This window comes from Salvelinus fontinalis, chromosome 28 (genome assembly GCF_029448725.1).
Source record: "Salvelinus fontinalis isolate EN_2023a chromosome 28, ASM2944872v1, whole genome shotgun sequence".
NCBI classification, from domain to species: Eukaryota; Metazoa; Chordata; class Actinopteri; order Salmoniformes; family Salmonidae; genus Salvelinus; species Salvelinus fontinalis.
Genome location: NC_074692.1, coordinates 8,158,430 through 8,170,204, shown reverse-complemented (window position 1 = coordinate 8,170,204; position 11,775 = coordinate 8,158,430). Strand labels below are relative to the sequence as shown.

Here is an 11,775-nt window from a genome sequence, read left to right as displayed (position 1 = left end):
CATACTCCAAAACATACATCCTGTTTGCAATAAGTCACTGAAGTAAAACTGCAAAATAAGGTGGCAAAGAAATTAACTTCATGTCCTGAATACAAAGGGTTATGTTTGGGGCAAATCCAAGAAAACACATCACTGAGTACCACTCTTCATATTTTCAAGCATGGTGGTGGCTGCATCATGTTATGGGTATGCTTGTCAATGGCAAGAAAGTTTTTTTAGGATAAAAATGTACCGAATAGAGCTAAGCACAGGCAAAATCCTAGAGGAAAACCTGGTTCAGTCTGCTTTCCAACAGACACTGGGAAACAAATTCACCTTTCAGCAAGGCAATAACCTAAAACACAAGACCAAATATACACTGGAGTTGCTTACCAAGATTACATTGTATGTTATTGAGTGGTCTAGTTACAGTTTTGACTTAAATCGGCTTGAAATTCTATGGCAAGACTTGAAAATGGCTGTGTAGTAATGATCAACAACCAACTTGACAGAGCTTATAGAGTTTTTTAAAGAATAATGTTCAAATATTGTACAACCCAGGTGTGCAAAGCTCTTAGAGACCTACCCAGAAAGCCTCACAGCTGTAATCACTGCCAAAGGTGATTCTAACATGTATTGACCCAGGAGTGTGAATACTTATGTAAATTAGATAATTTCATTTTCAATAAATTTCAAACAAATGTCTAAAAACATGTTTTTACCTTGTCATTATGTGGTATTGTGTGTAGATGTCTGAGATATATAAAAAATATATATTTAATCAATTTTGAACTCAGGCTGTAACACAACAAAATGTGGAATAAGTCATGGGGGCTGAATACTGTCTCAAGGCACTGTAGATCCAATTCCCACAGCCTGGAATTAGACCTCATCATCCTCCACTGGCTGTCCTGACCTCAATTTCATGATCACCTGCCAGAAATAGAGAAAGAAAGGAGTAAACGAGAGAGAAGGGTCATGAGTGGTGCTTGTACTCTGTACATTTGTTTTGACAGAGATCTCATCATTGTCAGATTAAAACTGGTGTGTGTGTATGCATGTGTGTGCATGCGTGATGGTGTAGTGGACATGAGTCGGGCCATGGTTGCTCATGGCCACGTGATGGGTAACTCCTTCTGTGACTTCAAAATCCGTGTCGGCCCTTGGGCCAAGATGGAATTTCCTCTTGGTCTAATGGTCAAGACGTTGGTTTCCCCCTCGTTAGACCCAGGATCATATCCCATGTGTTACAATGGCATGCCTCAGGTTCCTCAGTTTGCCAATATATTGCTCTGTATGATAGTCGTCTTGGGCCATTAGTCAATTTATATCCCAGACATCAAGTCCTCGAGAAGAGGAGTTTTAGCTACATTCTGCAAAAAAGGCAGGGTAGTGTGAAAAAAATGAACCTTACCTCTTTGAGCTGGGCTATCTCTTTACTCTCCAGGTTTCTTTGTGCAATGTTGGTTATGGTCTTCACTCGAGTGGCATAACTAGAGGATGAATATTATAAAAAGGAGAGATGGTATGTGTTACAGAGATGGTACGTGTTAAAATGGAAGTGGACAACTACAAATACCTAGGTGTCTGGTTAGACTGTAAACTCTCCTTCCAGACTCACATCAAGCATCTCCAATCCAAAGTTAAATCTCGAATCGGCTTCCTATTCCGCAACAAAGCATCCTTCACTCATGCTGCCAAACATACCCTTGTAAAACTGACCATCCTACCAATCCTCGACTTCGGTGATGTCATTTACAAAACCCTACTCAATAAATTGGATGCAGTCTATCACAGTGCCATCCGTTTTGTCACCAAAGCCCCATATACTACCCACCACTGCGACCTGTACGCTCTCGTTGGCTGGCCCTCGCTTCACACTCGTCGCCAAACCCACTGGCTCCAGGTCATCTACAAGACCCTGCTAGGTAAAGTCCCCCCTTATCTCAGCTCGCTGGTCACCATAGCAACGCCCACCCGTAGCACGCGCTCCAGCAGGTATATCTCTCTGGTCACCCCCAAAACCAATTCTTCCTTTGGCCGCCTCTCCTTCCAGTTCTCTGCTGCCAATGACTGGAACGAACTACAAAAATCTCTGAAACTGGAAACACTTATCTCCCTCACTAGCTTTAAGCACCAGCAGTCAGAGCAGCTCATAGATTACTGCACCTGTACATAGCCCATCTATAATTTAGCCCAAACAACTACCTCTTTACCTACTGTATTTATTTATTTTGCTCCTTTGCACCCCATTATTTCTATCTCTACTTTGCACCTTCTTCCACTGCAAACCAACCATTCCAGTGTTATTTTTTTTACTTGCTATATTGTCTTTACTTCGCCACCATGGCCTTTTTATATATTTTATTTATTTATTTATATATATATTTTGTTTGCCTTCACCTCCCTTATCTCACCTCACTTGCTCATATTGTATATAGACTTATTTTCACTGTATTATTGACTGTATGTTTGTTTTACTCCATGTGTAACTATGTGTTGTTGTATGTGTCGAACTGCTTTGCTTTATCTTGGCCAGGTCGCAATTGTAAATGAGAACGTGTTCTCAATTTGCCTACCTGGTTAAATAAAGGTGAAATAAAATTAAAATAAAATAAATAAAATATGGTACGATTTACATACGTGTTACAGAGATGGTACGTGTCATATACATGGTACGTTACACACAAACAAGAACAACCCAAGCAAGGGCAACTGAAATGGCACCCAATTCCCTATAGTGCACAAGAGTGCCATTTTGGAGGGTGCGTTTTGGGGGCTTAGTACTATAGTCTTAACCATTTCCTGGAGCTCCAGCCTGGTAAGGATGGAGGGATGTGATTTCAGCATTTTTTCAGCATGTCAATTGGACATGAGTTTCTCTTCTTATAGCAGAGTTTGTTAGAAGTGTTTGTCGGTGGGGGGGCGGGTGTTTAGGTGTTTGAGTTGTGTGTTTTATGGGTTATGTGTGATGGGAAATCGCTCTCACATAAGGGAGGTGAGCGTCTCGTCCAGGTTGCATTCGGAAGGCGAGACGTTGACGACCATGAGCGTCTTGGCGTTGCCGCCCAGCGAGTCCTGCATGATCTGGGTGAGCTTGCTGTTCCTGTAGGGGATATGCGGCAGGTCCGAGGACAGGGCAGAGATCACATCTCCCAGAGCACTCAGAGACTTGTTAATGGAGTTAGCCTCCTATAGAAAGAGGCGGAAGGGAGAGAGAAAGAGACAGAGAGAGCCTTGGTTATTGTTGTTACTGTTGTCCCGTTGACAATTTTGATTCTTATTATTTTCATATTGTAAATATCCAAAGTAAGCTTTGGCAATATGTACATTGTTACGTCATGCCAATAAAGCAAATTGAATTGACAGAGAGAGAGAGAGAAACAGCGAGAGATAGAGTGAGAGGGAGGACTATTCAACAATGATATCCATGGGGAAAAAATGCAAACTGTTAGTTGTAAACAGCCCACCTACATAAATGATTGTAATATATAAAGCTTTATGCCTGAATTCTAACAGGGTAACCTAATAACCTTGAGCTGGTCGTCTTTTGCCCCAGTCTTGGCTGCTCTCTCGCTCCCTGCCAGATCCACCAGACTCAACTTCCCAAAGCTCACACTCCCATTGGTCAGATTCCTGCTCTCCACCATGATCCCAATGATCAGGTGGGAACGAGAGCTCTCCACGTTCATCTCTGCATCAACCACACAGAGGTAAAGAAGTAAGCCTTTTTAAATCAACACTCCTAAAATAGTTTTCAATGTCTGTACATAGATTTATTTCCTGTTTACTTTATTCTTATTTTCTGATTGAGTCATATTTTGTCAGAGAAACAGCATTATGACATGAGGTAGAATTGTGAAGTATGGTATCATGGTTGTCACATTAACCCCTGAAGTAAATGAAAGAGCCAGTGATTCTGTTAAGACCCCCAATACCCCAATATCTCCTGCTTTGCCTTGCTTAGCAGATCTCTCTCTCTCTGAGCCCAGTTCTGTAATGATGTACCTACCATCCACTCAATCTGACTGTGACTAAACCAATAAATCAAAACCCTTTAACAGGGCGCTTTTGAAGTGGGGAGCGGGCGTTTGGGCATACTGGTGGCTGCGTTATGGCGGTTGGCACAAGCCTGCTGAAACATGGCGAAGAGCTCCCCGGCGCTGGAAGCTTCCTTTGTCTCTGCTCCCTGGGCAAACACAAGCCCCTTTCTGTTCCTTTTAATCTCCACCCGCCTGCTCTGGGCCTCGGCCCCGCTCACAAAGAGGTCCTGGAGCCGGTCATTATACAGTTCCAACATATAGACCGAGACCTAGTAAGAGAGTAACACAGAGAAGAGACAAGAGGAAAGGAGAGATGAGAGGAGCAAAAAGGACAGGATGGAGGAGAGGAGAGTAATTTTATGTTTAACTATAAAGTATATTTGCTTCTTGTTGCTGATATACAATAGGAAATTGTTTCTCATCGCTCAGAAAGACTTTGCAGCCCTCACCTTGAAGTCAAACTTGGTGGCATTCTCCTGGAGGATGTCAAATACGGCATTAAACGCTCTAGGCATGATGCCTGGGCTTCTCTGGTCTCTGTCACCCACCATGGTGAAGGTCTTTCCGGAGCCTGTCTGACCATACGCAAAGATACACACGTTGAAGCCGTCGATGGCTGACTGGATCAGCCTGGAAAAGAGACTGGTTCAAACAGGGAATCTTAAAGGCCCTGTGCAGTCAAAAATGCTTTTACAGTGCCTTCGGAAAGTATTCAGACCCCTTGACATTTTCCACATTTTGTTAAGTTACAACCTTATTATAAAAGGGATTAAATAAACTAAATTCCTCATCAATCTACACAATGCCACAATGACGAGGCAAAAACTGGTTTGTTGACATTTTTGCAAATGTATAAAAAACAGAAATACCTTATTTACATAAGTATTTTAGACCCTTTGCTATGAGACTCGAAATTGAGCTCTGGTTCATCCTGTTTCAATTGATCATCCTTGATATGTTTCTACAACTTGATTACAGTCCACCTGTGGTAAATCCAAGTGATTGGATATGCTTTGGAAAGGCCCACACCTGTCTATATAAGTTTCCACAGTTGACAGTGTATGTCAGAAAAAAAACCAAGTCATTAGGTCGAAGGAATTGTCTGTAGAGTTCTGAGACAGCATTGTGTCAAGGCACAGATCTGGGGAAGGGTACCAAAAAAATGTCTGCAGTATTGAAGGTTCCAAGAAAACAGTGGCCTCCATCATTCTTAAATGGAATAAGTTTGTAACCACTAAGAATCTTCCTAGAGCTGGCATCCCGGCCAAACTGAGCAAATATTTCCCTCGATCCTGACTAGTCTCCCAGTCCCCCGCTGAAAAACATCCCCGCTGCATGATGCTGCCACCACCATGCTTCACTGTAGAGATGGTGCCAGGTTTCCTCCAGACGTGATGCTTGGCATTCAGGCCAAAGAGTTCAATCTTGGTTTCATCAGACCAGAGAATCTTGTTCCTCATGATCTGAGAATTTTTAGGTGCCTTTTTGCAAAATCCAAGTGGGCTGTCATGTGCCTTTGGAGTAGCTAGACTGTGGACTGTGGAGTAGCTTCCGTCTGGCCACTATACCTACCATAAACCCCTTGGTGGAGTGGTGGAGTGCTGCAGAGATGGTTGTCCTTCTGGAAGGTTCTCCCATCTCCACAGAGGAACTCTAGAGCTATGTCAGAGTGACCATCGACTTCTTGGTCACCTCCCTGACCAAGGCCCTTCTCCCTGATTTCTCAGTTTTGGCTGGGCGGCCAGCTCTAGAAAGAGTCTTGGTGGTTCCAAACTTCTTTGATTTAAGAATGATGGAAGCCACTGTGTTCTTGGAGACCTTCAATGCTGCAGAAATGTTTTGATAACCTTCCCCAGATCTGTGCCTCGACACAATCCTGTCTCGGCCATCTACGGAAAATTCCTTAGACCTCATAGCTTGGTTTTTGTTCTGACATGCACTGTCAACTGTGGGACCTTATATAGACAGGTTGCCTTTCCAAATCATGTCCAATCAATTGAATTTACCACGGGTGAACTCCAATCAAGTTGTAGACCCAGCTCAAGGATGATCAATGGACACAGGATGCACGTGAGCTCAATTTCGAGTCTCATAGCAAAGGGTCTGAATACTTATGTAAATAAGTAAATAAGTATTATGTAAATACAATTTTATACTTATGTTAATAAAAAATAAAAAATACATACATTCGCAAAAAAACGTTTTCACTTTGTAGTTATGGGGTATTTTGTGTAGATTGATGAGGATTTTTTTATTTAATCAATTTTCGAATAAGGCTGTAACGTAACAAAATGTGGAAAAAGGGAAGGGGCCTTAATACTGCACTGTATAGTATTCATTTTTGTATATCTGTGTTTATATTATCCATGAGTTTCTAGTAGACAGACCATATGGTTCAAGAGGAAATAGCCTAATTAATGAATAAAGCATCTAATCAACAATGGCACTATTTTCAATTACCTCTGCAACTCGTTCAACTATTCACCAGTTTGATGGCAAAACATTTACAATATATACATATAGTAAAACAAATGTACAAAAATTATAATATAAAGGATATTTCATGCTGAAACCCTCATATTAAACACCAATGGCATTCACTAAGTTAATGGTTTGTATTTAGGATAACGTTTTTCAGCTTTGTCATTAGTTTTTTTATTTTAAAACATCTTTTATAATTATTTCATATATTTTACATGTGATAAGTCCAGAGAGAGGGCCAGAGATAATTACAGACACCTGTAATAATCTGGAAATACTCAAAAGGGCCACTAGATCATTTATGATAGATTTACCCCCTATTGAACTGTACATATTAATATCTTGAAACTGTAATTGTCTAAGACATGCAAGAAAAAATAATAAATAATTGTTCACAAAAAGAAGGATACCAAAATTCTGGTAGTTTTCTGGTAAACTTTGAAAGTTTCCAGTAATATAGCCTTCCTTTGCAACCCTAGTTTAGTTACAATGGTGCGTACAATTAGCACAAAACTCTACATTTACAAAAGACCTTTGAATACATTTCCAGTTCCCTCACCTCCACCAAACCAATCACAGTGCTCTGTACTGTTTTTCGTGACAGACTTATTGAATCTGACATAGGGGCAATAGGGTCTAAGGATGGGCTTTGGCAGCAGTTTTGAAAGAGGAGGATACCTCCTTTCCTGTCTCCTTTGGTTCAGATATGAACATTTCTGCTTCCCAAATCAAATCAAAATTAACCATTTGAGCCAATAAAAGGATGTTAAGATTGGCAGCATCACCTGTTGGTGTCTTGGAACACATCTTCCTGGGAGCTCTCGCCACTGAATACCCGGTCGAACTGGAACTCTCTCGGCCCCCTTGAGGTTTCCACGGTAACAGAGTAATCGTCCAGACGCCCCACAGCGATGGCACCTCCCTGAGCTGCCTCGGCGCGGCTCATGGGCCGTATCCGACAAAACACCCGAATTTTACCTGCACCACACGACAAAACCACTGCAAAGGTCAAGCACTGACCCCAAACTGTACAGTACTGAACTTGCACCTATGCTAGCTCAGCTAAAATAGTCTTGTGGCATGCAGAAGACCCGCGTTAAAACCTAGTCAATTACATAGATAGATAACTACCTTTCATGTCCTCCACCATGTTGTAGTACTTCTTTCTCATGGTCCTCTCTGAAGTGTAGTTCTCTACGACCTTCCTATTCTCCTCTCTCACTTTTTTCAGCTGCCAACAGGGGATAAAGGAGACAGTAACACTGAGACTACAAACAGTAAGACAACCAAGAGTAGAGGGGATGAGAACCCCTCTGAAAACATCCTCTACAAACATGGTTGTCCCGTCAAGGCCCTTAGCATTGAAGGTTCTACTTCATGTCTTAGCTAGCTAGCTATAGGCTAGTTAGTCACACCACATCCAGGTCCCTGTTTGACATCTCACCTGGTCTTGCAGCAATAAAAGTTGTTGGCCAACGCTTTTCATTCCCTCACCTTTCCCCAAAATCTCATCCAACTCTGGAGTTGTGTCACAGTCTGAGAGAGTGGAGAGGAAAGCACAGTATGGGTACTGTAGTGCAGGGTTGGGGTAAAGTCGAATTGAAGAAGTCTATAGGCAGGTTTCCATTAATCCAGGTTTATTCAACAAAAGCAATGTCACCCCAAAAATCTTTGTGATGTGTAATGGAAATGGCAAATATAGATTTAATTCTAAATGCCAACTGCCTGCTAAATCTATTTTCCAACTATGTTTCTTTGCAGGATTCTCGTCCTGACTTTCAAGAATGGCTGAATTTCTTCGACTTGCTTTTCAGTTTGGCTGGATGCAAGTTTCACCATCCAATTACAAGTTTCGTCATGGCACAGACCGTGGAGATATGTTGGCACATAAGAATTATTAGAATATGGCATATATCTTCACTAGGGTAGGGGGCAGCATTCTGAATTTTGGATGAAAAGCGTGCCCAAAGTAAACTGCCTGCTACTCAGGCCCAGAAGGTAGGCTATGCATATAATTCGTAGATTTGGATAGAAAACACTCTAAAGTTTCCAAAACGGTTAAAATAATGTCTGTGAGTATAACAGCACTGATATGGCAGGTGAAAACCCGAGGAAAATCCAACCAGGAAGTACTATTATTTTGAAAGGCTGTTTTTCCATTGAAAGCCTCCCCACCATACAAAGACTTAGGACCCAGTTCATGAGCTCTATGGCTTCTTCTACATGTGGCCAGTCTTTAGGCATTGTTTCAGGCTTTTACTCTGAAAAATGAGGGAGATACACCACTTTCAATCAGTGGACAGTGGACATTTCCATTCATCAGCAATGCGCCTGATTGGGAATGCGTCTTTCTTGTTTCTCCTTTTCTATTGACGAAGCTTTTGTCCGGGTGAAATATTATTTATTATTTATGACAAAAACAACCGGAGGATTGATTTTAAACATTGTTTGGCATGTTTCTACAACTTTTATTGTACTTTTAAAAACTTTTCGTCTGGACTTAGTATACGCGCCTTAAGCATTCGGATTACTGGACAAAACCAGCATACAAAAAGGAGGTTTTTGGTCATAAAGAGGGACATTATCGAACAAAACAAACATTTATTGTCTAACACGGAGACCTGGGAGTGCCACCAGATGAAGATCATCAAAGGTAAGTGATTAATTTTAATGCCATTTCTGACTTTTGTGACACCTCCTTGTTTGGAAAATGGCTGTATGGGTTTCTGTGGCTAGGAGCTGACCTAACATAATCGCAAAGTGTGTTTTCGCCGTAAAGCCTTTTTGAAATCTGACACAGCGGTTGCATTAAGGAGAAGTTTATCTTTATTTGTATGTTTAACACTTGTATCTTTTATCAATGTTTATGATGAGTATTTCTGTTATTTGATGTGGCTCTCTGCACTTTCACCGGATGTTTGTTTGAGACAATGCATTTCTGAACATAACGCGCCAATGTAAACTGAGATTTTTGGATATAAATATGAACTTTATCGAACAAAACATACATGTATTGTGTAACATGAAGTCCTATGAGTGCCGTCTGATGAAGATCATCAAAGGTTAGTGATTACTTTAATCGCTATTTCTGACTTTTGTGAGCCCTCTCCTTGGCTGGAAAATGGCTGTATGGGTTTCTGTGGCTAGGCGTTGACCTAACATAATCGCAAAGTGTGCTTTCGCCGTAAAGCCTTTTTGAAATTGGACACTGTGGTTGGATTTACAAGAAGTTTATCTTTAAAATGGTGTATAATACTTGTATGTTTGAGGAATTTTCATCATGGGATTTCTGTTGTTTTAGTGGAGTGGCGCCCTGCAATTTCACTAGCTGTTGTCGAGGTGGAACGCTACCGTCCCACTTGTACCAGAGAGGATATTAGTCAATTCCTGCTTTCTATCCATGCTGGCTTTTGCGGGCTAACTGAGACATGAAACAGATAGGTGGGAGGGCATACAGGCGGTCGTCCATTAATTTAACACGCAATTTGCCTAAATGGGTCATGGAAACACTGCAACCACTTAATTTCTATTACAAACTAGGTTTTTGTGTAAAAATGTGGGTTTTAAGGTGTGATGTCATTATGTCCAGCTGTTTTTATCGACACAAGATAGTTAAACAGAAACGCACCACAGCAGGCAATTGTCAAATATATTTTCTATGCAAACTTTCTAAATGTCAACAAAAAAAATCACTGGACAAGTTAATGGAAACATAGCTACTGAGAATAAAAGGCATTTGTTTTTCAATTTATTGAATTGGAATTTCAGATTACTTCCTGAATTGACTGGCTTCTATTCAAATTGACCCCAAGTTGACAGTGGGTATCATAAGTATTCACCTCCCGTTGAGTAAAAAAAACAAAAAACATTATAAAGTGGGATTTATTTAATTGTGATTTTTTTGTCATTGACCTGGACCAGGTATTCCCAAACTGGGATACGGTATGCGCAATGCCGTCGGGGGTACACCAAATAAAAATTTGATTTGTTAAAAAAAAAAAAAAAATGTCTTCACATTTTCAAACAGTCCATTTATATTTTCCAATGGGGCTATACATTTGGGTGAGGGTTTTTTTTATGCCCGAGTTGCCTCGTTTCACTGCCAAAAATACAATTAAACCATCAGGTGTTCAGCGAAATAACAACACAATGTCAAATACAGGTAGCCTAGTTAAATAATAACATCCAATCACATTAACTGTTACTCTCTCGCAGGAATTCCACTAACGGTCCATATGTAGCCAAATGTAACTGCTGCTCATGTTGGTATCTGTACTGATGGTGCAAAAGCCATGAAAGGGAGACATAGTGGAGTGGTAATGCGCGTGCAAACAGTTTCTCCCGTAGCCACTTGGGTACACTGCAGCATCCACTGATAGGATCTTGCTGCCAAGGGAATGCCTGACAGCTTGAAATAAGTTTTGGACACTACAGTGAAAATTGTTAACTTTGTTAAAGCAAGGCCCCTGAACTCTCGTGTATTTTCTGCACTATGAAATGATATGGGCAGAGACCATGTAACGCTTTTACAACATACAGAAGTGCGCTGGTTATCAAGGGGCAAAGTATTGACACTTTTTTTTAAATTGTGAGACGAACTTAAAGTTTTCTTTACTGACCATAATTTTCACTTGTCTAACAGCTTGCATGATGATGAGTTTCTCACATGACTGGCTTATCTTGATGTTTTTTCTCGCCTGAATGATCTGAATCTAGGATTACAGGGACTCTCGGCAACTATATTCAATGTGCGGGACAAAATTGAGGCTATGATTAAGAAGTTTGAGCTCTTCTCTGTTTGCATCAAGGACAACACACAGGTCTTTCTATCATTGTATGATTTTTTGTGTGCAAATGAACTCAAGCTTAAGGATAATGTCAAATGTGATAGTGAAGCACCTGAGTGAGTTGGGTGCGAAATAACGCAGGTACTTTTCCGAAACGGATGACACAAACAACTGGATTCGTTATCCCTTTCATGCCCTGCCTCCAGTCCACTTACCGTTATCTGAACAAGATAGCCTCATCGAAATTGCAAGAATTTTCTGTGAAAATTGAATTTATTCAGAAGCCACTGCCAGATTTCTGGATTGGGCTGCGCTCAGAGTATCCTGCCTTGGCAAATCGCGCTGTTAAGACACTGATGCCCTTTGCAACCACGTACCTATGTGAGAGTGGATTCAGCTGGAGGTTGACTGTTTGAAGGGGTACGGGACTATAAAAAGTTAGGGAACCGCTGATAGACAATAAATACTGGAAATACTCCACAATG

At 41.1% G+C, this 11,775-nt stretch overlaps 1 protein-coding gene across 1 annotated transcript; it reads right to left on the bottom strand.

Annotated features, from left to right (window-relative positions):
* Nucleotides 1-861: 861 nt before the first annotated feature.
* On the bottom strand, nt 862-7,653 carry LOC129825881 (uncharacterized). Its single transcript, XM_055886005.1, has 8 exons — nt 7,635-7,653; nt 7,289-7,481; nt 4,472-4,652; nt 4,081-4,291; nt 3,513-3,673; nt 2,969-3,171; nt 1,394-1,472; nt 862-912 (listed from the first exon to the last, which is right to left on the bottom strand). Exons 1-8 carry the CDS (start codon nt 7,651-7,653, stop codon nt 862-864), a joined length of 1,098 nt encoding a protein of 365 aa, XP_055741980.1.
* Nucleotides 7,654-11,775: the final 4,122 nt, after the last annotated feature.

What these genes read in the sequence shown, in the direction of transcription:
- LOC129825881 (XM_055886005.1), bottom strand. An exon ending in CCGCCATAACGCAGCCACCA is followed by an intron (nt 3,674 to 4,080) that starts GTATGCCCAAAC and finishes TGGTTGATGCAG; the next exon opens with AGATGAACGTGGAGAGCTCT. An exon ending in AGATAGCCCAGCTCAAAGAG is followed by an intron (nt 913 to 1,393) that starts GTAAGGTTCATT and finishes TATTTCTGGCAG; the next exon opens with GTGATCATGAAATTGAGGTC.